The sequence below is a fragment of the Cyprinodon tularosa genome, unplaced genomic scaffold (genome assembly GCF_016077235.1).
Source record: "Cyprinodon tularosa strain WSP-4 unplaced genomic scaffold, ASM1607723v1 ctg93, whole genome shotgun sequence".
Lineage (NCBI taxonomy): Eukaryota > Metazoa > Chordata > Actinopteri > Cyprinodontiformes > Cyprinodontidae > Cyprinodon > Cyprinodon tularosa.
In genome coordinates this window covers 1,192,653-1,214,922 of record NW_024039707.1, presented here as the reverse complement: position 1 = coordinate 1,214,922, position 22,270 = coordinate 1,192,653, and the positions used below count along the sequence as shown (strand labels likewise).

Here is a 22,270-nt window from a genome sequence, read left to right as displayed (position 1 = left end):
TTGCACAGGTGCTCATCGAAGCATGGATTGGTAGTAAAGTGAAAACCTGTTGACCCTGATTCCAGCAGCCCCGTTATAGGATTAGAGGGATTAGTCAATCCTTTTGTGTACCCTGTTATTTGTTTTTTTATCAAGTAAATTCTGTTATTGTGGGGGTAGTTAAAAAAAAAAAAGTTAAGAACAATAAAAGGTCACCGTTTTTCTTAAACATACCTATATGATTTTTCTGGGTAGAGTTAAAGGAGAACATTGATAGCTAAAACCAGCAAATAGTCTGGTCAAGAACATTGTCTAGGAAACGGGATGCTAATTTAACAGAATCCCTGCACTTTGACACCTTCTGTAGAACACAAAGCTTTACTTTTTTCACAAAGCCATGGCTCAATCTATGTATTCATCAAAGTAGGTGAGAAATTAGAAGCAGCAAAAAGAAAAATTCTACTTTATTTCCGTTACATTGTCACAAGTACAAAGCAAATAAATGAACTCTCTGCATTTAACCCATCCGCATGGGGAGCAGTGGGCTGCCATGGGGCAGCACCCAGGGAGCAGTGTGAGGTAAAGGGTCTTTGCACAGGGAGTGGCAGTCCGCGGGAGTGGGACTTGAACTTTGAACTTGTGGAACCGGAGCACAGTGACCATACCCACTAGGCTGCCCCTCCCCTGCCAGGGGATTAATAAAAAAAAAAGATGTCTGGAGGAGATACAACAAAAAAAATGCCAAAGTGAATTTTCTTCTTTCCCTTTGGTTTTTTCAATCTGTGATGTGATGACCTGGACGTTTGGGGTCCCCTTCACTACTTCATTACACCGAGGGAGTGGCAGGAATAGATCCATCAATTATTTTTTTTCTGCGAAAGAGGCACGGCAAACAATTAGGTTGAATTGATTGTGCTGTTGCATTTAAAAGAATGTACACAAATTTAAAAATCAGGTCAGGTCTATCAGAGCTGTAGTGCAAGAAGGTAAATAAGATTACCAGTAATGCATATAATGCATCGATGGAGAGTAAAAAGAAATGAAAAGCCTTCCAGCACCCTAATCGTATAGCAGCATAAATGCAGGGGTCCGGTCAGAAAAAACGTAAGCTGCCAGGAATTTTATAAAGAAGAAAAAATGCGTTTATGTCTCATTTAACTCTACCCAAGAACATGAATAGGGATATTTTTTGAAGCTTTTAAAAGGTCTTGTCTTGCAGTCATCATAAAAAAAGGGTGGCTGTAGTATTTTTTATTTTTTTTCCTGCAACAACTCTTGCCCCTATTAGATTATTTCTTATTTTTTCATTTGTACAATACTATTTAGTTTATTTTCACAATCAAACTAAGATGAGCTTTATTTAGTTATCTTCTAATAAATAAGTGATTCTCATTACTTTATTCAGCATAAAAAACGCTCCTAATTCCTGTCACTTGTCCTCTCCTTTTTTCACCTTTCCCCCCCCACATCTCATCAGCCATCAAAGGCTTCTCCCCTCAGCATAAGATCACCAGCTTCGAGGAGGCCAAGGGTCTGGACCGCATCAACGAAAGGATGCCACCGCGGCGGGATGCCCTGCCTTTGGACGCAAGCCTCAATTCGCTCAACAGGGCCCTGTCTTCGGAGACAAACGGCACGGATGCTAAAGGGAGCACCAGTGGCGGCAGTGGAGGCAACATCCAGTGAAGGCCAGCAGCAGCAAGCGCCGCCTCGGCCCGCGGGGCTGCCTGGCCCCCAGCCTCATCATGGCTCGCCACTGCAGAGAAGACGCAAAGGTTGAAGGAAAAGAGAAGAACGTTGGGGGAGGGGCTGGAGTGTCGATGGAGGAGGCAGCTGTGGCTGAAACTTGGGGGGGGGGGGGGGGGGGGGTCTAGTCTTTTAAAAAGCCTTCATAATATTAGTTCCTAGTTAAGTCTGCTAAGTTATTTGCCGGGTCATATTTCTGAGCGCCTGTCCGCGCCTCACATCGCTGTCCGTCAGAGAAAAACAGGAACAGAGAGAGAGAGAGAGAGACCTTAGAGTTGTCTGGTTTGTTTTATTATTTTCTTAAACGACCCTTTTTCTCATTTACACCGGAATGGAAAGTCGTGTAACTTCTTACTAACTATTTTACGTTTACAAGAACGCAGCACTAAAAAAAAAAAGCAAACAAGAAGAGAACATGAGAAAGGTGATGTTTTTAAAGATATAAGGGTGTACAAACTAAATAAGGACTATTTATTGATGACTTTTTTTTTCTTTTTTTTTTTGCTACTCTTATGAATTAGCGTTGAAATTAATTAGGCAGTCTTAAAAAAAAAAGGAATGTTGCAATGTTGTCAAAATGCCAAATAATGGAACGTTTTATGGTTTTTGTACATATTCTGCTTACCTCAGGTTATTTTGGTGTGTGCTTCAACCTGATTTTTCTGTATAATGAATACCTATTTTCTTGAGTTTCATAACTGGAATTTACACTTACCTATCTATCATCTGCAAATATGATTATTTTTTGTCTATCTGAACAGGGGACTTTGCGAGGGGGGGTAGATTTTATTTGTTTTCTTTTGTGGCTTGCTGGAATTGAGTGTTAAATTTTTCTCTTTTTAAGTATTGCGAACAAAGTAAAAATAGAGAACCTATATTGTGTAAGAAAAAAAAACAAAAAAAAAACATGATAAAAGTGTCTGCCTATGCATGTTTTATAAAAATCAAAGGAATTAGAAAAATCTGAATACCTTGGCTGTGGAGGCCTGTTTTGAGATATATTGCGCTTTAGTGAACATATACTGGAAACGTATACTTGCATACTTTGAATTAACACCGAGACGCTCTATGCCTTTGATTCTCCTTTTGTTTTGTAATTGAAGCATTTAATGATCGATGATGGATGAGAAATCCTATTTTTAACCTGCGCTTGTGAGTGCACACAGTCCAGTTAAGCATGTTTGACAATTCTCGTGAGGTGTGTGGTTACATGTGGATCTCCCAAAAAAATGCATGATTAGTTGTTTGTATCCTATAAAACGGTGAAAATCAGTTTTCTTGAGGTTTATTTTGTTTTTATTTTATTTTAGCTTTTTTTGTAAATGTGCCACAGAAAGTGTAATTTGATTCCTCTTATAATCTTATTTGGAACTCTGCTTTGTATATCAGTTACAGGTTTGATACTGCTCAATACTTTAAAATGAAACAACAACAAAATATATATATATATATATATAAAAATATAAATATACTTAGATCTTTTTTAAAGAACTGCTTTAAGTGCCCAAGTAATTCACTACACGACATGAAGCCTTGCTTTTTGTAATTTAACTCCGGAAACTGTTGGCAGATGGTGATGATTATGATGATGATGATGAGGCATGCACTTGCAACTAGGAGAAGTATTTTATATAACTGTTCAATAAAAATGTGCATGAATTTCAACATGAAATGAAAACTGCGTGTTGTCTGACTCTATTTGAAGAACCTGCTGCAGAATTACCTCTAAAAGGAAAGAGTTTGCTCCAATTGCTTTGGGAAAAAAAAGACTTAGGTTTAGCAGGTCAGACATCTTTAACTAAGGTATTATGCAGAAAATAAAAAAAACCCTACATGTGCGTCTTGATTCAGACCATATTTGTAAAGATGTTTCAGTGTTTTGATTTTAAAAAATGTAGATGTATACAGACTTATTGCAAACCACGTCTCACTTCCTGTCAGACCCATGCCGCTGAATTGCTGCGTAGTCCGTCTAAAATAGACCTATGCAAGCCCATTTGCACAACATATGGTGTGATCATCCCCATCGACTTTCAATGAGCGCCAAACACCACAACCTTGTCCAACACGATTTTCTGTTGGACGCAAAATCGGATTTGTTGTGTCCTGGCCTTAAAATCTAGACCAGAGGTCTTCATCAGGTGGTTCGCAACCCCTAGGGGGTCCGCGGAGGTACTGCATAGGGGTCGCAAAAGTTTTGGTTAATTAGACTTTTTTTATATTCCCCCTGCAATTTTTTCCACTAATTGAAATATCTTTAAATCCACATTAACATGAATCCAACAGACTGTAGTAAACAGATAAATGGAGGTAGAATATGTCTTTCAGTCATCAATGCACACATTCAGCGACACACAGGAGCTCTTTCAAGCTGGGCACCGTTTCATTCACAACACCTGTCCCATCAACAAGGAATCAGAAATACTTTAATAATCCCATGATAGAACATTATTTCATACCATATATTTAATTAGGGGGTCCCTGCTCCATCTAGCCATCAGTTTGGGGGTCCTTGGCCTGGAAAACGTTGGAGACCCCTGATCTAGACAATTTAATCAATGGGCTAAGAAAAACCCTGCAACAGGACAAACATTCTGGACATTTAATCCAGTACAGCATTTCAGTTCTATGACATTGATGACCTGCTGAATTAATCACTGCAAAACAACAATCTAAAAACATTTCTTCAAAGATGTTTAATTACCCTTAATTTGAGTAGGTGAATAAGAATAGAAAGGAATGAGTATTTCTACCCTTAAAAAAAAGATAATTACATATGTTGCACTTGAAATAAGAAGCTGCTGTTGTCTTTTTCTTATTTTTAAAAGCAAATTGACTTATTTCGTTGACAGTGTCTCACTTACTTTTTTAATTTATGAAAAAATGCACTTAGTGTAAGAAAAAAAAAATTCAGTGTGGTACCAAAGACATTTTTATTTCTGATGCCATTTTTATACAAAAGAACACATGAAGGGGGTTTTCAGGGATTGTGAAATCAAAGCTTGAATACAACAAAAAAAGTGCATTGTTTTTAGGTTGGAAGAACAGGGAAAAAAAACATTTCACCAAACAGCCTGGAAAAGGATGTTTTTTTAGACAAAATATTAATGAAACCTGACCTTTAAACCACCTCATCCATCATCTCATTATTGGCTCTGGTTTGTGTTGACTTTAGTTGTATTTTTCTCTGTCTACGGTTCCTATGAACCAAACAAATCAGTGTGGAGTTTGCATTTGGGAAAATGTGCTTGGCAGCTCCTGAACAAAGGTGTTTCCTCCCTATCAACCTCAGTGACTTCTTTGATTAAACTTTGAAGGCAGAGCCAACACACTGTTACCCTACCTGCAAGCTAAACCACCAATAGCTGCTCCTACTGTCAAATATTTTCCCAAACCTCATTCCAATTCTCCAAAAATTAGTCTGTTTTAAATGTGAAGGCAGTCCAACTTAAATAGCATTACATTTTTTAGGGCTTTAAACTTGTTTTTGGCTTTATTTAAAGCACAATGCTCGAATCAAAGGAAGTGAACGCTCACATCCTGTTTTTGGGGATATTCATTTTACAAAAGCCAGGATTGTACCAAGTGAGAGAAAATGTGCGGATCGGTTGTTGATTTCACAATGAGCAAGTTTGGGACACATGATTAAAATATTCAAGTAACATCTTTGCTGTATGTGTTATTCTTCATGAATCCTTGGTAGAGAAAACTGTCGGCTGTCAGATCTGCCACACCTCATTAACTCTATAAGGTTTGTTAAAACCTAAAAGCTTATAGTTCAGCAGGTTGTAGCTTGGCTTTGAGGAGCTTTCTCAATGAGCTTAACATTTGCCTCATTTTTTTATTTTTATTTTCCAATTCAAAGCATTTTTTGGTTTCATCTTGCCACTGGAACATCAAACCATTCATAGTTCTGTTGCTTTGAAGTGAGGTTTAAAAAAAAGTCCATCCACGTTGTTCACTCTGCTGACCGAGGGAGTGAAACAAACTCGCATCATGATGGTACCACCACCATACTGGCTGCAGGTAAGCTGTCCCTCGACTCCCCCAAAGATGCAGCTTAGCATTTTAGACCTTCTGTTGCCTGATCTTAAACGTTAAATCCATTCATTTGGGTTTTTCAAAATGAATTAAGAGGAAGAGATCTGCTCAAACCAAACAATGCTTTGTGAAAATATTATTTTCTAAACCTGAGAACTGGTTGGATTACTGCACACTTGTCAGGTGTTTATGGTAACACCGTATTAATCCTTTGCATTTTACTTTAGATTTAATGAGTCTATGATGTGCTATAGAGTCTGCAGGTCCATCAAGACATCTTTGCAGGTTACATGCTCTTTTTGCTCAGAATTCATTTTCAGCTGGGAGACTTTCCCATAAACCCAAATGTTGCCCAGTTCATCTATTGTAATTGACTTAAAACCATTCAACTTAGCTGTTCAGGGTTCTTTTATTAGCTCCTGGATGAGTCCTTGCTGTTCTTTTGGAGCAATCAAGGGTTCACCAAAGTCCCGTTTTCTATATTTATAGTTTATGGTTCCCACTGTGGTTTAATGGACAAAAATAAATAGAGTTGCATCTCATCTTTTCTTGGTTTTCTTTAGCTCAAGGCATTATTACCTGTCACCGTTTTTGTTTTCAGATCTTCTGACCTACATCAGCTTGCCAAATTGTTTTTGAGAGTTTCTGATTCTTTAGGTGCAACAGTCATAAATAATGGGGGGGGGATAAAAAAAAAAAAAAAAAAAAAAAAACTAGATCTACATTCTTTGGTAAAAACAAAGAGTATTTCAGTGAGCACTTCTGTAAGCATTGTTCCAGACAGTGAATAATAGTGAGACGTCATGGTTGGCATTTAATTGTTTATATTTTATATTAACTTCTACAGGAAAAAACAAGATGTTTGTTTTATGGTTAATCATTCTCAGTTCATGTAGCAGATGCCTCTCCATCTGTAGAAGGTAGTCGGCATCTTTAGTGTTTCAGATTCCTAAGCAATCATTTGCTTATCTCCTATAATTGCTGATGTAATTGCTCCTGTGTCGTCCCTCCCAAACCCATCCAATGTTGTGAGAGCAGGAAAAAATAAGTGATGGGAGTTGCCTCAGACTTTCGGGTCCAAACGGACCAAATGGACTCGGGCTGTGCTGCAAGTCTCTACAACCACCCTCTTTACGTCAGGAAGGGAAGCCAGTCTATTTCCTCCCGTTCTTTATCTAAAGGAAGTGCAAAAATAAGCATCAGTGACGGAGAGCTCAGGCTTGGACACCTCTTTTTTTTCTGCCTTTTTGCGGCAAAGTCCAACCAGCTCCAGTCTGGAGAAGTCAGAGGAGATTCACTCTGTCACCATGAAGTCCATCAGTTTTCTCATCCTGCTGCTGGGATCGGCCACACCAGGTAGGGAGATGATTCACACTTTAAATGTAATCAAAATGCTGTAGGAGGTTGTAGGTTTCAACTTTAATTGAAATGAGTAAGGAAGCTTTTAATATGTCTTCTTTGAGGTTGAATTTTGTTGTGGACCTGGATAAAGATCTCCAATATTCAAAGGCCTTTGAGACACAGAAAGTTTCTATTTATCCAGCTTTTTTTTAAAAAGATCAATGAATTATTCCATCTCAAAATTTCTACTCTGAACTAGGTTGCAATAATTTACAACATAGAATCTTTACACTACTTTTTTTAACCAAAAAGAATAAGGCTTAACCTGGCCAAGGGGAGAGCAGATTTACTGGCTCCTTGTTTGTTTTTCCTTCTACTGAGCCAACAGCACTTGTATTGGGCTGATAGGTGATCTAAGCGTAGATAAACTAGTGGGAACCAGTCTGACCCCTCTGTCACAAAACAACAGATTATTGTCCTGCAACCAAAAAGGTCCCCGATGGAAACAAACCAACTTCCAGCAGTAAACATCTGGAGGAAATGACCTCGCCGGGGCTTTTTGTCATCAAGCCATAAAGGCTCCGATTTTGACCTTGTAAAATCAACAGGAGGTCAGTTTTCTTCAGGAGTCAAATAACTGCAGAACAACTAAAGTGTGTGTGTTTTACATCTATTCCTGGGGTATTTATATGGGTTGTATTAGGTGTTTTATAGGTTTATTATATGATAATCCTATACAAATAGTGCCTGATTATAAAACCGGTCTTATGTATAAAACCTTTCATAAAACTTTTTTAGTCCCTTTAAGTCAGATAGCCTTAAATACATCACAAAATCACCTTTAGCAGTCACTTAGTCAATCCGCCTAATCTAACCTCATTATGCATGAAGGGCAGCACAGAATATCCTAAACCAGGGGTCTGCAACCTTTCAAATTTATAGTGATTGAGGCTCGCAAATATTACATGACCTTTAAATAAAACACATCTTATTATTTTTGTTCAATATCAGCAATAAGAAACTTTTAAAAGCAGTTGATTTGCTTTTTTTTGTCTTTATAATAAGGACAAAACACAGGTTTCATCAAGATTAAGCATTTATTTTGATTTTTTTTTATTGGAGCCCAAAGAGGAAATAACAAAACAAAGATATATATATATATACATATATACTTACAAGCATACATATAAAAATATATATTCACATATATGTACATAAAAGAATATCTCTTGCTGTGGTCACACACAGATCTATACAGTATGTACAGTACTGACAAAACATCGCACCAAAGTAAATAATCCAAAATTACAGTCCAACAGTTTCAACCCCCTTTTTTTTATTCCCAACAAGAAAAAAAAAGGAAAAAGAGAAAGAGAAAAAGAGAAAAACCAAACCCAGCAAGACAGAAAGACAGAAGACTTAATTGAGAATTAGTTAGACCAATAATTGTATAATTCGGGACAGAAAGAACACGTGGCCCAAATCGCAGGGGGAACCTTTGCATTTGTCACATACATCCACAACATCCCTGTAAATCTGAGAAAGCCTAGATTTTGAGAAGTGAATCCTTTGTACAACTTTAAACTAAATCAAACTAAGACGAGCACAGGATGAGGAAGTTCAAATCCTGTTAATGGCATAATCCCAAATATTATGTGTCAACTGGATTCGACTCTTTATCCCATCCATCTCTAAGTTTGACATTAGAATCAACCCTTGGATTTAAAATCAAACTATAAATCTTTGAAATCTTTTTGGACTGGATTATGCGCAATAATTTATTCCCAGGGCTGTTCAGGAGGCATAGAAGGAAAATTTGGGAAACATTTGGAAATTTGGTGAAATTTCATACTTGTAGATAACAAAATAGATGCATACCAGGTAAATTGTATTTAGAAGATAAATTCGCAAAATATCAAATACTCCTGATGTATAGAGGTTTCTTATTTGTTTTAAACCCCTATCATACCAAACTGATAGTGATGGGTCAAAGAGGGATGGAGGAAACAAATTATTGTTAACCAAAGAGCATAAAGATGAGGCAACAAAAAAATTAAACTGCCTTCTAAATATAGACCTGACTTTAAGTGTATTAAGGACAACTTGATTATTAGTGAGTAAAGAAAAAACTAGACCAGATAATGAAGATCCAACACAGGAAGGTAGTTTGATTTACTCCAGAGAGAACTAGACAATTTTAGCGAATAACAAATTAGGGATGCAGGATATAATCGGCCCCCTATCGGTATCGGCCTGTATCGGCCGTAAAACTGAATATCGGACATCGGCCACCCCACCGATATTTAACCCGATATTTGATCAGCTTCTGAGTTTCTAAAGTCTAAAAAAAAAATATAAAATACTTCTTCTTTTTCCTCAAAAACTTCTTTTTTACAGACTTAAAAACTTCTAAAGACGAGGGAAAAAATATTGATACATTAAAGTATCACAATATCTTCATATACTGATAAATTGCCATTTAAAAACACCATATCAATCTCTTTTACTAATGAAATATTGCTATATGTCATCGTTATGCTACGAAATACCCCGAACATTTTGCCATATTTTTATATGTTGATATATTGATGCGGCATCGATCTATTTTACTAACAAAATCTCACAAGAATTTGCAAAATATCACGAGAGTTTGTAACAGAACGATGAAATTTCACGAGATTTTGAAAGTAAAATAGATCCATACCACTTTTAAAAAATCTATTTGATATCAGCATATGAAAATATAATTGAGTACATTATTTTTCAAAGTGTCAGAAATGGATAACAAAACTGCTATTTTCAATGACTACTTATTTTTGTCCAGTTTTAATATCGGTATCGATATCGGTTATCGGCTACATAAGTTTTAAAATATCAGCATATCGGATATCGGCCAAAATTCCAACATCGTGCATCCCTATAACATATTTTCTGTATATGAGCAGACCCATAATATGATTGAAAATCGGGCAATGCAAATCCACCTGAGTTTATATCTTGGCAATAATGTTTTAGGAACAAGAGTGGGTTTCCCATTCCAAATAAAGTCACTAATCAATCTATTCAAGGAATCAAAAAAAGATTTTTGGCATAAAAAGAGAAATAGATTGAAAAAGATAGTTTCGTATTTTGGATTTTGTTCTATAGGATTCTATTTTATGTAAAATGTTGTTTCCCCACTAATGACAAAAAATATCGATCTGAAAACATGTTACTTACTTTTTGATGGCATTCTGAAGTGAAAATGAAATTCAAATGCTCTTTAAAAAACCTGCTAAACCTTGGAGGAATGGTATTTGTTATAATCAAAACCATGACTTGGCTCTCTATTGTTTTTAGCCACTATTAAGAGCCATCGTAGAGGGTCCATAGAGCCAGTTGTGGCTCCGCAGGTTGCACACTTCTATCCTAAACATCGTGATATCAGTGTGCAAAGATTGTTAGTATAAAGTCCAGGAGTTATTAACTTGCATTTTACATGATAATGGGATGTTTAGTCAGCTGAAAAGTGCCATGGGAGATGATGCTTACACCAAAATGCTTAAGGTCACATAGTGATGAGAGCATTTTAGAAAAGAGAGGAAATAAGAAAATAACCACACTGTGCATCACACCTGATTTAGTGATCTGAGGTTTTCAAATTAAATCATGTTTGGTGGAGGTTTGAGAGGTCTTACTTCATAAAGACACTTGAACACAGCAGACATAGCACAGATAAATCCATTGAGAAACTTAAAGATTAGGTTATGCAGCAATATCCCAAGCTCTAAACATTTCCCTCAGCTCTGTTCAATCCACCATCAGAGGACAGAACTGTACCTACAGTTCTAGGTTGATGCAGGGAAAGCTTTATGTAGAGAACCTGCCAGGAGGCTCATGGTAACTGTGACTGAGCTGCAGCAATGAACAGCTCAGGTGGAGATTCTGTTGAGGTTTTTTGCTTTATGTCCACAAATTGCCCCTTAATGGAAGAGTTGGCAAGAACAAACCTATTGTTGAAAGATATCACCCTTTCATAATTTTCCCCCGAGTCACGTAGGGGACAAAGCACACATGTGCAGGAAGGAGATTTATTGAGGCAAGACTAAATGTAAACATTTTGGCCTCTATTCCAAATGTGGTGTTACTGAAAGCTAAAAGTGCATATGGCTGTGAACACCCCACCCTATGGTGGAGCAAGCTGGGGGCTGGATCAGGCTTTGATTATTATTAAAAAATAAATAAAATATTTATTACTAATCACAAGAAAGCTGATTGGATTAAATGGGAAGATGAATATAGATATTCATCTATATTCAAAACTATCCTCCATTAGAACATGATAGGACTTTTAAAGCAGTATGGACTCAAATAGACATCAGGCACATTGCTGGTTTTATGGACTATAGGAATTTTGACTTCACAGCTCAATACTCTAGTATAGGTTAGTTACAAAGAATACCAATGTAACTCATCAAAGTCTTGAGTTTAAGTTGAAAAGGGTAAAACCACCAACCTTAGAGACGTCCATCTCCAAAGCTCTCAACTGCTGCTGATTTATGCTGCTCAGTTCAGCGCAGACAGAGGTTCAGACAGGAAGTCCGACACAGACTAGCATTGTGCCTCTGTGACAGGATGCAGCTTCTCACTTAGTGAAGAGGATGTTCATTCACAACACATCAAAACTGCTCTGCTGTCTTGACTTTTCCTTCCAACTGACACTAATAACATGTAGGTCTTTGTCTCAGACTTTTAAAGCTCCGCCAAACAGGAATCATGCAAAACTGAAGGACAAACCTTTAAGTGGAAAACATGCAAGAGAAATACATAAGAAGTGACCCTTAGGTTTTTGTGCCAAATTGGTTGTAAATGTTTTTTCTTTTCTGTGAGCTCATAGATGACAAAAAACATAGGATTGTTTTTATTTTAGCCTAATCTAGTCTGTTTTACCATAAAACAGTCTGTATAGTCTAGCTCTACAACAGAATCTCAGTCACCTTTGGTTGGTTGGTTGGTTGGTTGGTTGGTTGGTTGGTTGGTTGGTTGGTTGGTTGGTTGGTTGGTTGGTTGGTTGGTTGGTTGGTTGGTTGGTTGGTCGCTTGTTGGTTGTTCATTGGATTGTGGATTGGTTGGTTGGTTAGTTGGTTGGTTGGTTAGTTGGTCATTGGATGGCAGATTCGTCAGTTACATGGCACATTGGTTGGTTGGCTGGTTGGTTAGTTGTTTTTTCGAGTTTTTTGCGGCACAAGCGGCTTGTTTTTTGGACAGTAGGCTGACGTCGTTGACTAAGGCCTCCTTACATGGGCCATGTGCGCTAACCCCTGTGTCACCTGCATGCCTGGCTGGTTGGTTAGTTGGTCATTGGTTGGTTGGCTGGTTGGTCATCGGTCATTTAGACGCTGGATTGGTTAGTTGGGTAGTTAGTTGGTCATTGGATGGCTGGTTGGTTGGTTAGTTGGTCATTGGAAGGCAGATTGGCTGGTTGGTCAGTTGGTTGGTTGGTTAGTTGGTCATTGGACGGCAGATTGGCTGGTTGGTCAGTTGGTTGGTTGGTTAGTTGGTCATTGGATGGCAGATTGGCTGGTTGGTCAGTTGGTTGGTTGGTTATTTGGTCATTGGATGGCAGATTGGCTGGTTGGTCAGTTGGTTGGTTGGTTAGTTGGTCAGTGGATGGCTGGTTGGTTGGTTGGTTAGTTGGTCATTGGATGGCAGATTGGCTGGTTGGTCAGTTGGTTGGTTGGTTAGTTGGTCATTGGACGGTAGATTGGCTGGTTGGTCAGTTGGTTGGTTGGTTATTTGGTCATTGGATGGCCGATTGGTTGGTTGATTAGTTAGTTGGTCACTGGGTCATGGATTGGTTGGTTAGTTGGTTGGTTGGATCGGATTGGCTGGTTGGTCAGTTGGTTCTTTGGTTGGTCGGTCATTGGTCACTCTCAAGGCACATTGGTTGGTTGGCTGGTTAGTTAGTTGGTCTGTTAGGCAGTGGATTGGTTGGTTGGTTAGTTTGTTGCTAGGTTGGTTAGTTGGTCATTGGATGGCTGGTTGGTTGGTTAGTTGGTCATTGGATGGCGGATTGGTTGGTTGGCTGGTTGGTTAATTGGTCAGTTAGACATGGATTGGTTGGCTTGTTTCTTTGTTCCTTAGTTGGTCATTGGATGACTGGTTGGTTGGTTAGTTGGTCACTAGATGGGATATTGGTTGGTTGGTCATTGGTGACTTAGACGGTGGATTGGTTGGTTGGTTAGTTGGTCATTGGATGGCTGGTTGGTTGGTTAGTTGATCATTGGACGGCAGATTGGCTGGTTGGTCAGTTGGTTGGTTGGTCATTGGTCACTTGCACGGCACATTGGTTGGTTGGCTGGTTGGTTAGTTGGTAATTGAATGGCCAATTAGTTGGTTGGCTGTTTGGTCATTGGTCAGTTACACGGCGCGTTGGTTGGTTGTACATTGGTCAGTTGGACAGCGGATTGGTTGGTTGCTTAGGAGGTTGAACGGTTGGGTGGATGGGTGCCTTTTTCAGGGCAGCAAGTCCTTGGACATCTGGTGCCCTAGAAGGGCTGCACCAAAACAGAAATTTTTCCCTGCCGCTCCAGGCTGGGTGACAAATAAAGCCATGATTAAGGCTTTAGCGTACAACACTTGCCAGTGTGCTTTTCTTTAAGCTTATATTTTTATATAAGTCTTGCAGCTAAACTTAGCTGTAACTGAAACAGTTTTTGAAAAAATGGTTCAAAATGAAAATCTTGTGGCCAAAAATAACCAGAAATATTAAAAAAAAAACACTAAAACTAGAAGTATAACTAATCAAACAAAACTAAAACTGAGAGCTGTTAAAACAATGTTCCTTAATAAAAAAATAACCAAACCTATTCTGGTGGAGGAGGGTTCAAATTGAGGATGTTTTGTACACTTTTTAAAATGTCCCATAGTGAGGGTACAAAAACACATTATAAACCAAAGTAGAAACGTACAGTACACATATAAACCTGTAATTTATTAGGGAATTACATTTATTGTAATAATGATGTCACACTTACGTTTTTAAACAAAGTTTTTTTCCACGATGTTGATTTTTGTTCATTTCAAAGGTAGCAATATTTCAAAACTCCATACTCTTAAATCTGTCTAAATCCTGGAAGCTTAGCAAGGAACAGGGGCTGCAAATTAGCTATTGCTAAATCACCCTGTATACTTTTAAGACACAATGTTGAATAAATTTTCCCTGTTAAATAAAGCAAATAAACTATCCAACAGATCTAGTCTTTCCATCAAATTTCTGAATCCAACAGCAATGCATTACTCTGGTTTGAATATGGCCGTATGTTAGCTTTATAACCTTAACATTTCAATGGATGTTTCACATTATGCAAACAATGAAAGTTATATATTGTTCTCTATAACAACAGTCCTTTATCTGCTTTATAGGTGCAACAGCTGTAACAAATATTACAATTTCAGGTGAGTGAAAATATAAAGATTTTTGAGAAACTGCAGCTCCAGCTACACTATATTGCCAAAAGTATTTGCTCACCCATCCAAATTATTGGAATCAGGTGTTCCAATCACTTCCATGGCCACAGGTGTATAAATTCAAGCACCTAGGCATGCAGACTGTTTTTACAAACATTTGTGAAAGAATGGGTCGCTCTCAGGAGCTCAGTGAATTCCAGCGTGGAACTGTGATAGGATGCCACCTGTGCAACAAATCCAGTCGTGAAATTTCCTCGCTCCTAAATATTCCACAGTCAACTGTCAGCTGTATTATAAGAAAATGGAAGTGTTTGGGAACGACAGCAACTCAGCCACGAAGAGGTAGGCCACGTAAACTGACGGAGCGGGGTCAGCGGATGCTGACGCGCATAGTGCGAAGAGGTCGCCAACTTTCTGCAGAGTCAATCACTACAGACCTCCAAACTTCATGTGGCCTTCAGATTAGCTCAAGAACAGTGCGCAGAGAGCTTCATGGAATGGGTTTCCATGGTCGAGCAGCTGCATCCAAGCCATACATCACCAAGTGCAATGCAAAGCGTCGGATGCGGTGGTGTAAAGCACGCCGCCACTGGACTCTAGAGCAGTGGAGACGCGTTCTCTGGAGTGACGAATCGCGCTTCTCCATCTGGCAATCTGATGGACGGGTCTGGGTTTGGCGGTTGCCAGGAGAACGGTACTTGTCTGACTGCATTGTGCCAAGTGTAAAGTTTGGTGGAGGGGGGATTATGGTGTGAGGTTGTTTTTCAGGAGCTGGGCTTGGCCCCTTAGTTCCAGTGAAAGGAACTCTGAATGCTTCAGCATACCAAGACATTTTGGACAATTCCATGCTCCCAACTTTGTGGGAACAGTTTGGAGCTGGCCCCTTCCTCTTCCAACATGACTGTGCACCAGTGCACAAAGCAAGGTCCATAAAGACATGGATGACAGAGTCTGGTGTGGATGAACTTGACTGGCCTGCACAGAGTCCTGACCTCAACCCGATAGAACACCTTTGGGATGAATTAGAGCGGAGACTGAGAGCCAGGCCTTCTCGTCCAACATCAGTGTGCGACCTCACAAATGCGCTTCTGGAAGAATGGTCAAAAATTCCCATAAACACACTCCTAAACCTTGTGGACAGCCTTCCCAGAAGAGTTGAAGCTGTTCTAGCTGCAAAGGGTGGACCGACGTCATATTGAACCCTATGGATTAGGAACGGGATGTCACTTAAGCTCATATGTGAGTCAAGGCAGGTGAGCAAATACTTTTGGCAATATAGTGTATGTCAATTCTTGAAGGAAAGAAAGTATCAGATGTGGATTAAGACAGATAGATGATTCAAAGTGAATCTATAGTAAGATTGTTTTTGTTGTTCTGAAATGTTTTTACTTAGAGAAAAGAAATTAGGAAGATATTTATTCCCTGATCAGCCAATGGGCTGATCCTGAATCCATAAAGAAATTGCTTGCTTACCTGATTGATATTTTTTGCAAATGTATCAAGAAGCAACAACAGTTTGCTTTTTTCACCCTGGTAATTGTGTAAACAATTGTGAAAGCTTTGATACTGTTTCATCATGCATTGTTCAACTCTTTATTTATTCTTGCTTTTAAGCCTCAGCTGTACCGACGGTAGCAGGTACATCATCACTGACAGGAACCACCAAAGCACCAACAACTCAGTCCATCACTCAGCCTCCTGATACCATCACTACCACAGGTAAGCCTGTTTTTGAGTCATTTTACATGCCATATCCTTTTTAAATTGTTTTATTTTTGCTATTTTTCCTTGTATTCATTTGTAATCAAAGGTTGTGCACCTTTGATTTTTCACAGTTATGAGCTCAGTTTTAGCCTGCTGCTAACTGCAGTTTTGACCTTCCCAAAGTGTTTTAGCACTCTGACCACTGAGTTCTGTGTTTGTGTCAGGATTCTACGTGGTAAATCAACAAAAAATGGTGCATAACTATGAAATGGAAGAAACTTGAAACATGATTTTAAAAAGAAATGTTTAAACATCTTTATTTATATATACCATGTGCAAATCTTTATTTTATATGGGTCCACTATATAAAATCCCCCAAAGTAAACCAAAGTTTGCGGATCTACCTAAAGATGACATGAAAAGGATGCATGTATAACTTAGTAATGGTAGATACTTCAGATGAGCATTATTAAAGTAGGTTTTGTATGGAGCTACAGTGGGGCCGTTAAGTTTGGTCCACGAAGAAAAGAAAAAAAAAACCTGAAAAAAAAAGGCTGTTAAAAATTTTATTAATAATAACACATGGAAAATAAGTTTGTTCTAAAGAAAAACTACTTTTCAGATTCATGTTTTTGTTTTTACGTTTTTTGCTAAATCTCTCCAACAGGGTCTGTTAGTGATAAATAAAAGACATGAAATAAACCCATAATATAATAGTAATATTAGATGTTGCTTTTTTCTTTCTAGACACACTTAAATCTACCCCTACACCTGACATGACGACTACAGTAAACCCGAACACAATTACAAGCACCACAGGGACCATGGACAAAGGTACATTAAGATTTTTATAGATCTCTTATATGGTTTGTTTCCTTTTTAAAGATCTTAGAATATATTTATTCACATCTTGTGACCCAACATTGACATAAGAGAGAATTTAAATGCATGTTTAGTACTTGTAAAACGTACACCCTCTGTCTTCTTTTGCTGTTTGTAATTATTAGTTTTGACAAGCACCAGTCCTGAAATGAGAAACTACAGCACAGAAGCTGCTGAAGGTGAGTCAGAATTACCCATAGATATATGATGGATAGAAGCTCTGTCGCTTAACAGTAAACCTGCTGACCATGTTGGTTCGGTTAAACAAAGCTTAATGCAATGTTAAAATATGGAAACCTCTTTCTTATTTATTCATATTCTAAGGCAAGCTCTAAATAAAAAAAAATCTTAATCATTTATATTTACACCTACTATCCACAGGTAAAACTGTCTCTCCAGCAGGTATGATGCATGTTAACATTCTTCCTGTTTATATTTTATCTTGCTATAAAATCCGTAATTCCTTTTTTTATTGTTTGTGTAGATTTCCTTTATTTCACATGTAAAATTTTGTAAATCCTTCATCAGACATATCAAATAATATGTTTGACAAATTAATTTTGATATGACAGCAAATTTGTCGTCCCTGGATACTCACCAAAAATCCAGTCAAGCCAAGGAATCACCTACTGGGAAAAGTGCCGGTAAGTTCAACACTACATCACTGTAGTTAAATATAAATATATATGAAAATAAAATAATGTCATGGTGTCATTTTTATATATCAATGTAAAGCAGCACAAAAAACACACCCAGCTTTCACCTCTGAGTTATTTTCTGTCTCTGTTCATTTCCTCTGTGTTCCAAAAGCCTACAGAAATTATATTTTGGGCTTTTTTTAATGATGGAGGATTGTTTTTTAAGATGTAAATCGGCTGTAATTTCCACTTTAATCAGGTTTTAAAGTGTAAAGGATTTCCAGCAGTAGCAGCTGTGATGCATCACATTCTTAATTTGTTTCACAACTAGTGGAGCTAAGTGATAAATCAAACTCTTACCAATTCCATTAGGGAGGAACCAGCAAACATCTCCCATCCACAAAAGCACAAATCCATGATTTTGCTTGTTTAAAAAAAAAAAAGAAACATTGGGTGTTCCAACAGAATAGCAGAGTCTATATGTAATTCTACCGGTGGAACAATGTTTGTTTTGCTGCAGCCGCTACTGGTTGACATCAAACACGTTACTACATTTCATTGGTTCAAAACATTTACATATTGAGGCTAATGCATCTATTTGCTTCTGGCAAGATGCATTTTTCTGGGAATTTGTAAATTCCCAAATCTTGCGACAATTCATCTTGTTTGCAAGGTAACTGTAATTAGGGTGATGCTTGTGCATATGAACAAAATAAATGTGGTTAATCACAGTTAACTGAAAAAGAGTTACTTTCACATGGGGCTGGGTGGGTTCATGTCGCTTTTTTTTTTTAGATTAACTCAGACTAGCTGGATGTTGATGGGTGTGTTTTCCTCTTGTAGGCTCACAGAAACAACTGTGGTGGATTCTGCTGCCCGCCATCCTGCTTGTAGGCGCTGCTGGCCTTTTCCTCAAATTCAAAAGCAAGAAGGTCCACAATCACACAGGTATAATCAAAAGCATCTTCTAAGTTAAAGATTTAGTTTGTTCTAATTTGAGCAAAAGTATTACTCTGTTTATTATTATAATTTTTTTCTTATCAGAAACTCTTGACACGGGAACTGAGAAGTAAGTTTGGTACTTCAGAGTATGAATCCTATTCTAAATGCATTTAGATTGGATAATCTTTAACCTTTTTTTTCTTCAAAGTGCATCTTTCCAAAGCAGGCCAGAAGGCAGTAAAGATGGAGTCATGCTCCTGGGGGTGAAGTCCTCAGGTGGCGAGGAAAACGGTGAGCGGCCTTCCCACTGTTTCCTGTGACAGTTCCTCTTGTTTGTGCATTCTTCCAGACCCTCCTTCGAACGCTTTCTTTCAGACACAATCTCCCAATTATTTCAGGGAAGTCACCGGCTTTTAATATCTCAAAGTACTCTATGGGCTTCAGCGGGACTGACGGGCAACAGAAGGTGTTTCCTGTGATTTCTCGCCCCCGCCCTAAAACAAGTAGCTGGGACTGAAAGATAGGGACTTCCTACCATAAACACTGATTATTTTCGACCGGGTAATTGTGCAAGCCTGTAAATGTCAGCGCAGCCCTAACACTGGAGGAATGTGTGCACTCGGAGGGTTAATGTGTCATACATAGTTGGTACATGCGTGTCTTCTTGCCTTTCCTCCACCTAGAGAAAATAAATATTAAATCTGGGAAGAGATCCTTCTTTCCTTCCCTACCACTTGCCTCGCCTGAAAGCTGCAGAAGGAAATGAATTCACACCATAGGAATTTTTTAGTTGCAAACTATTTGATGTCTTCAGATTTTCCTGATAAAACGTCATGAAGCTTCATTGCCAGCTTGTATTTCACCATTAATCCTGTTATGTGTTTCAGCAGCAGCTGCAAGATAAGAGAGGGAAGGCTTCATAAGTCTGGAAGTGCATCTGGAGGGATCGTCTATCAACTGATTCTAGGTTTTGATTTGTGGCGCTATTTTTGCCAAGCAGGGCGATCTTTGGAAAGTTGAATTTGAAGGAGCAATCTAACAATAAAGACTCTGAAGGCTGTGAGGTTCTGTGCATGTTTTGCTTGTAGGATTTTCTTATATGAACCCATCAATTTATTTTTTTTGCCTCTAAAATGAATGATATGATTTTTTATGATAACTTTGACTTTCTTTATACGGTAAATTAATTTACTTATTTTTCTAAGTTCTGACTTAATTGACCTTATATGGTCAAGGAGATAATGTTTCCTTAGATTAGCTTAGATTACAACAAACAGGATTCTGGATCTATATTTTTATTATATGTCCTTTTCTATGTCTGTTTGCAGCTAAAAATGAATCACTCTTAATGCAAAGACGACACAGTGCTTCCTATAGATCAAAGCGTAACATGAAACAAAAAGTTTTCTTTTTAATCTGTATTTTATAATGATAAAAAAATACTGATATTTTGTATTTCAACATAAAAGTGTGTTTTGTTTTGTTTGTTTTTTCTGATTTGTTATGAGAACATCGTGCTAAATGACTTGCATTGTAAAGCAACATGGTTTATAATCTATACATTTAAAAAACGTATGACTGCTGTAAATGTCATTGCTGTTCTCTAAGTTTAGTCCACAAAAATGTTTTCTTTGCAATGCTCATACCTCAGAGTCCTGACATGTTTGATGCCATAAATCACCTTTTTTTCTGTTTATCCTTTAATCTCATTGCAGATTGTTTTTTTTTCTTGCTGGTATTTCATGCAGATCATTGATTCAGAGTGTTTCTTTTTGTGTGTGTGTGTAATTGGACGTTCTCCACAGTGTTGATATAGAAAATATGTTTGTTTTTCTTTAAAATCTGCACGAAGGATGTTAACTGAACTACAGCGTTCCATCACAGTTTCCTCATTAAACCTTTGGATAATGGTTCTGTTGTGCAGCTTCTTTTAAACACATGCATCATGAGGAGTTCTTGACTATTTTATTAGAGATGGGTTTTTTTTACTAAGATTTTTTAAAAGTTAAACTTATCTTATGGATATATTGTCACTATAATGATTCACCACCAGAGGGTGCCGAGTGTGAACAGGTTAATGCATTTGCTGACCAACTACATGAGGTCAATGCCTGGGATTTTTGTTTGCTCTTCATTGTGCGGCGCTCACATCAGAGCCATGACCTGACTTCATCTGTAAAACCAAAGGGAAACACTTTAATCACATCCATAACCAGTATCTGGACTGAGTCCCCATGAAAAGCAGCTAAACATCCTTCACTATGATCACTTATATGTCGTTGTTTTCCTGTAAACTGAAATTTCTCCTCATCCTCTATTCTGTTCAGCTAATTTTGCTTCTTCCGTTTCCCCCGTTGACTCTGATCAGATTCCTTGTTCCTGCTTAAGAAGAGCATTCCCACAGCATTATGGTTCCACCACCATGTTTCATAGCTGGACAGGTGTTTCAGGGTGATCTGGATAATACAAGAGCACCTTAAATCAGGTTTACTTTGTTCTGCAATGTGAAAAACATATTTCTATTGGCTCCACTGCTGTTCCCTGATAGTGATATTATCTGATGTGCTTGCTAATTTGCTTTGCACCCACGCAGCTCCCCTGCAGACACCATGGACTTGTTCTTTAGCTCATTTAGTCCGTTTAGGTGGAAGATCATGTTTTAGTAGATTACAAACTGGGCCAGATTATTTCCATTTCCAGTTGATGGATTAAACAGAGCTCTGTGAGCTGCCATAGAAGAGCTCTCTTTAGACCAAGGTAAAAGTTCACAAAAATAGACTTTCTCCTTTTTTTTTTTTTTATTAATTCATTATTGAGCCCATTTATTTCAGACATTCAAGTCACTAAGTGAATCACATTATGTAGATAAATTACTCACAGACTGATGTCTTTCAGCCTTTTTTTCTATTAATTGTAATGATTTTCTGCTGCAGCTATATAAAAAAACGAGCAAATGCCGTACCCACAAGGCTAAACAAAAGTGTGACATTTAGCTGGAATACACCAGAGAAAAGGAGCACACAGAATGCCAAGACATCATAGAAAGCAGGTTTATGTTGAAGGAAGATCCTTTCCTAACTGTTTCCATCTTTGTTCTGACATATTTTTGGACAATTAATCTGAGAAACAAAAACTACTGCTAAAGAAACCTAGTTAAAAGAGTTCTTAATATCTATCAGATATTGAAGACACCTTTCTTTTTTTAAAGTCCTCTTCTGGTGGCTGTACAGATTATCTATCAGATTAGTTCTGGTCTCCGGCTGGATCTTTCCAGAACTTTAGATTCTGTTTTGTTGCTTTGGGTGAACAGAACATTTCAATTCAATGAAAAGATGTGAATAAAACCTTTTTTTAGAATTTCATCCCTGTTCCATCTGAAAATAAAGAACCCCATAGAATGATTCTGCCACCACTGTGTTTTACTGTGGGCTCAGTGTTGTCTTTGCTTTTATGCCATAAATACATTTTCCTGCAGGGTCAAACTTCTTCTAATCTTACCTTAACATATGTTCTCACAAGGTGGTGGGAGTTTATACGCCTGGATATTT

The 22,270-nt window shown here is 38.0% G+C and overlaps 1 protein-coding gene across 4 annotated transcripts in view; it reads left to right on the top strand.

The window, feature by feature from the left end:
* The window catches only part of LOC119776386 (serine/threonine-protein phosphatase 2B catalytic subunit alpha isoform), a 129,163-nt gene extending 127,403 nt beyond the window's left edge, over nucleotides 1–1,760 (top strand). For all 4 annotated transcript variants that reach the window (XM_038274772.1, XM_038274773.1, XM_038274774.1 and 1 more), the window contains one exon: nucleotides 1,457–1,760. In XM_038274772.1, the coding sequence (XP_038130700.1) occupies nucleotides 1,457–1,665 (209 nt within the window). In that variant the 3' untranslated portion in view covers nucleotides 1,666–1,760. The remainder of the gene's footprint in view (nucleotides 1–1,456) is intronic.
* The last annotated feature ends 20,510 nt before the right edge of the window (nucleotides 1,761–22,270 follow it).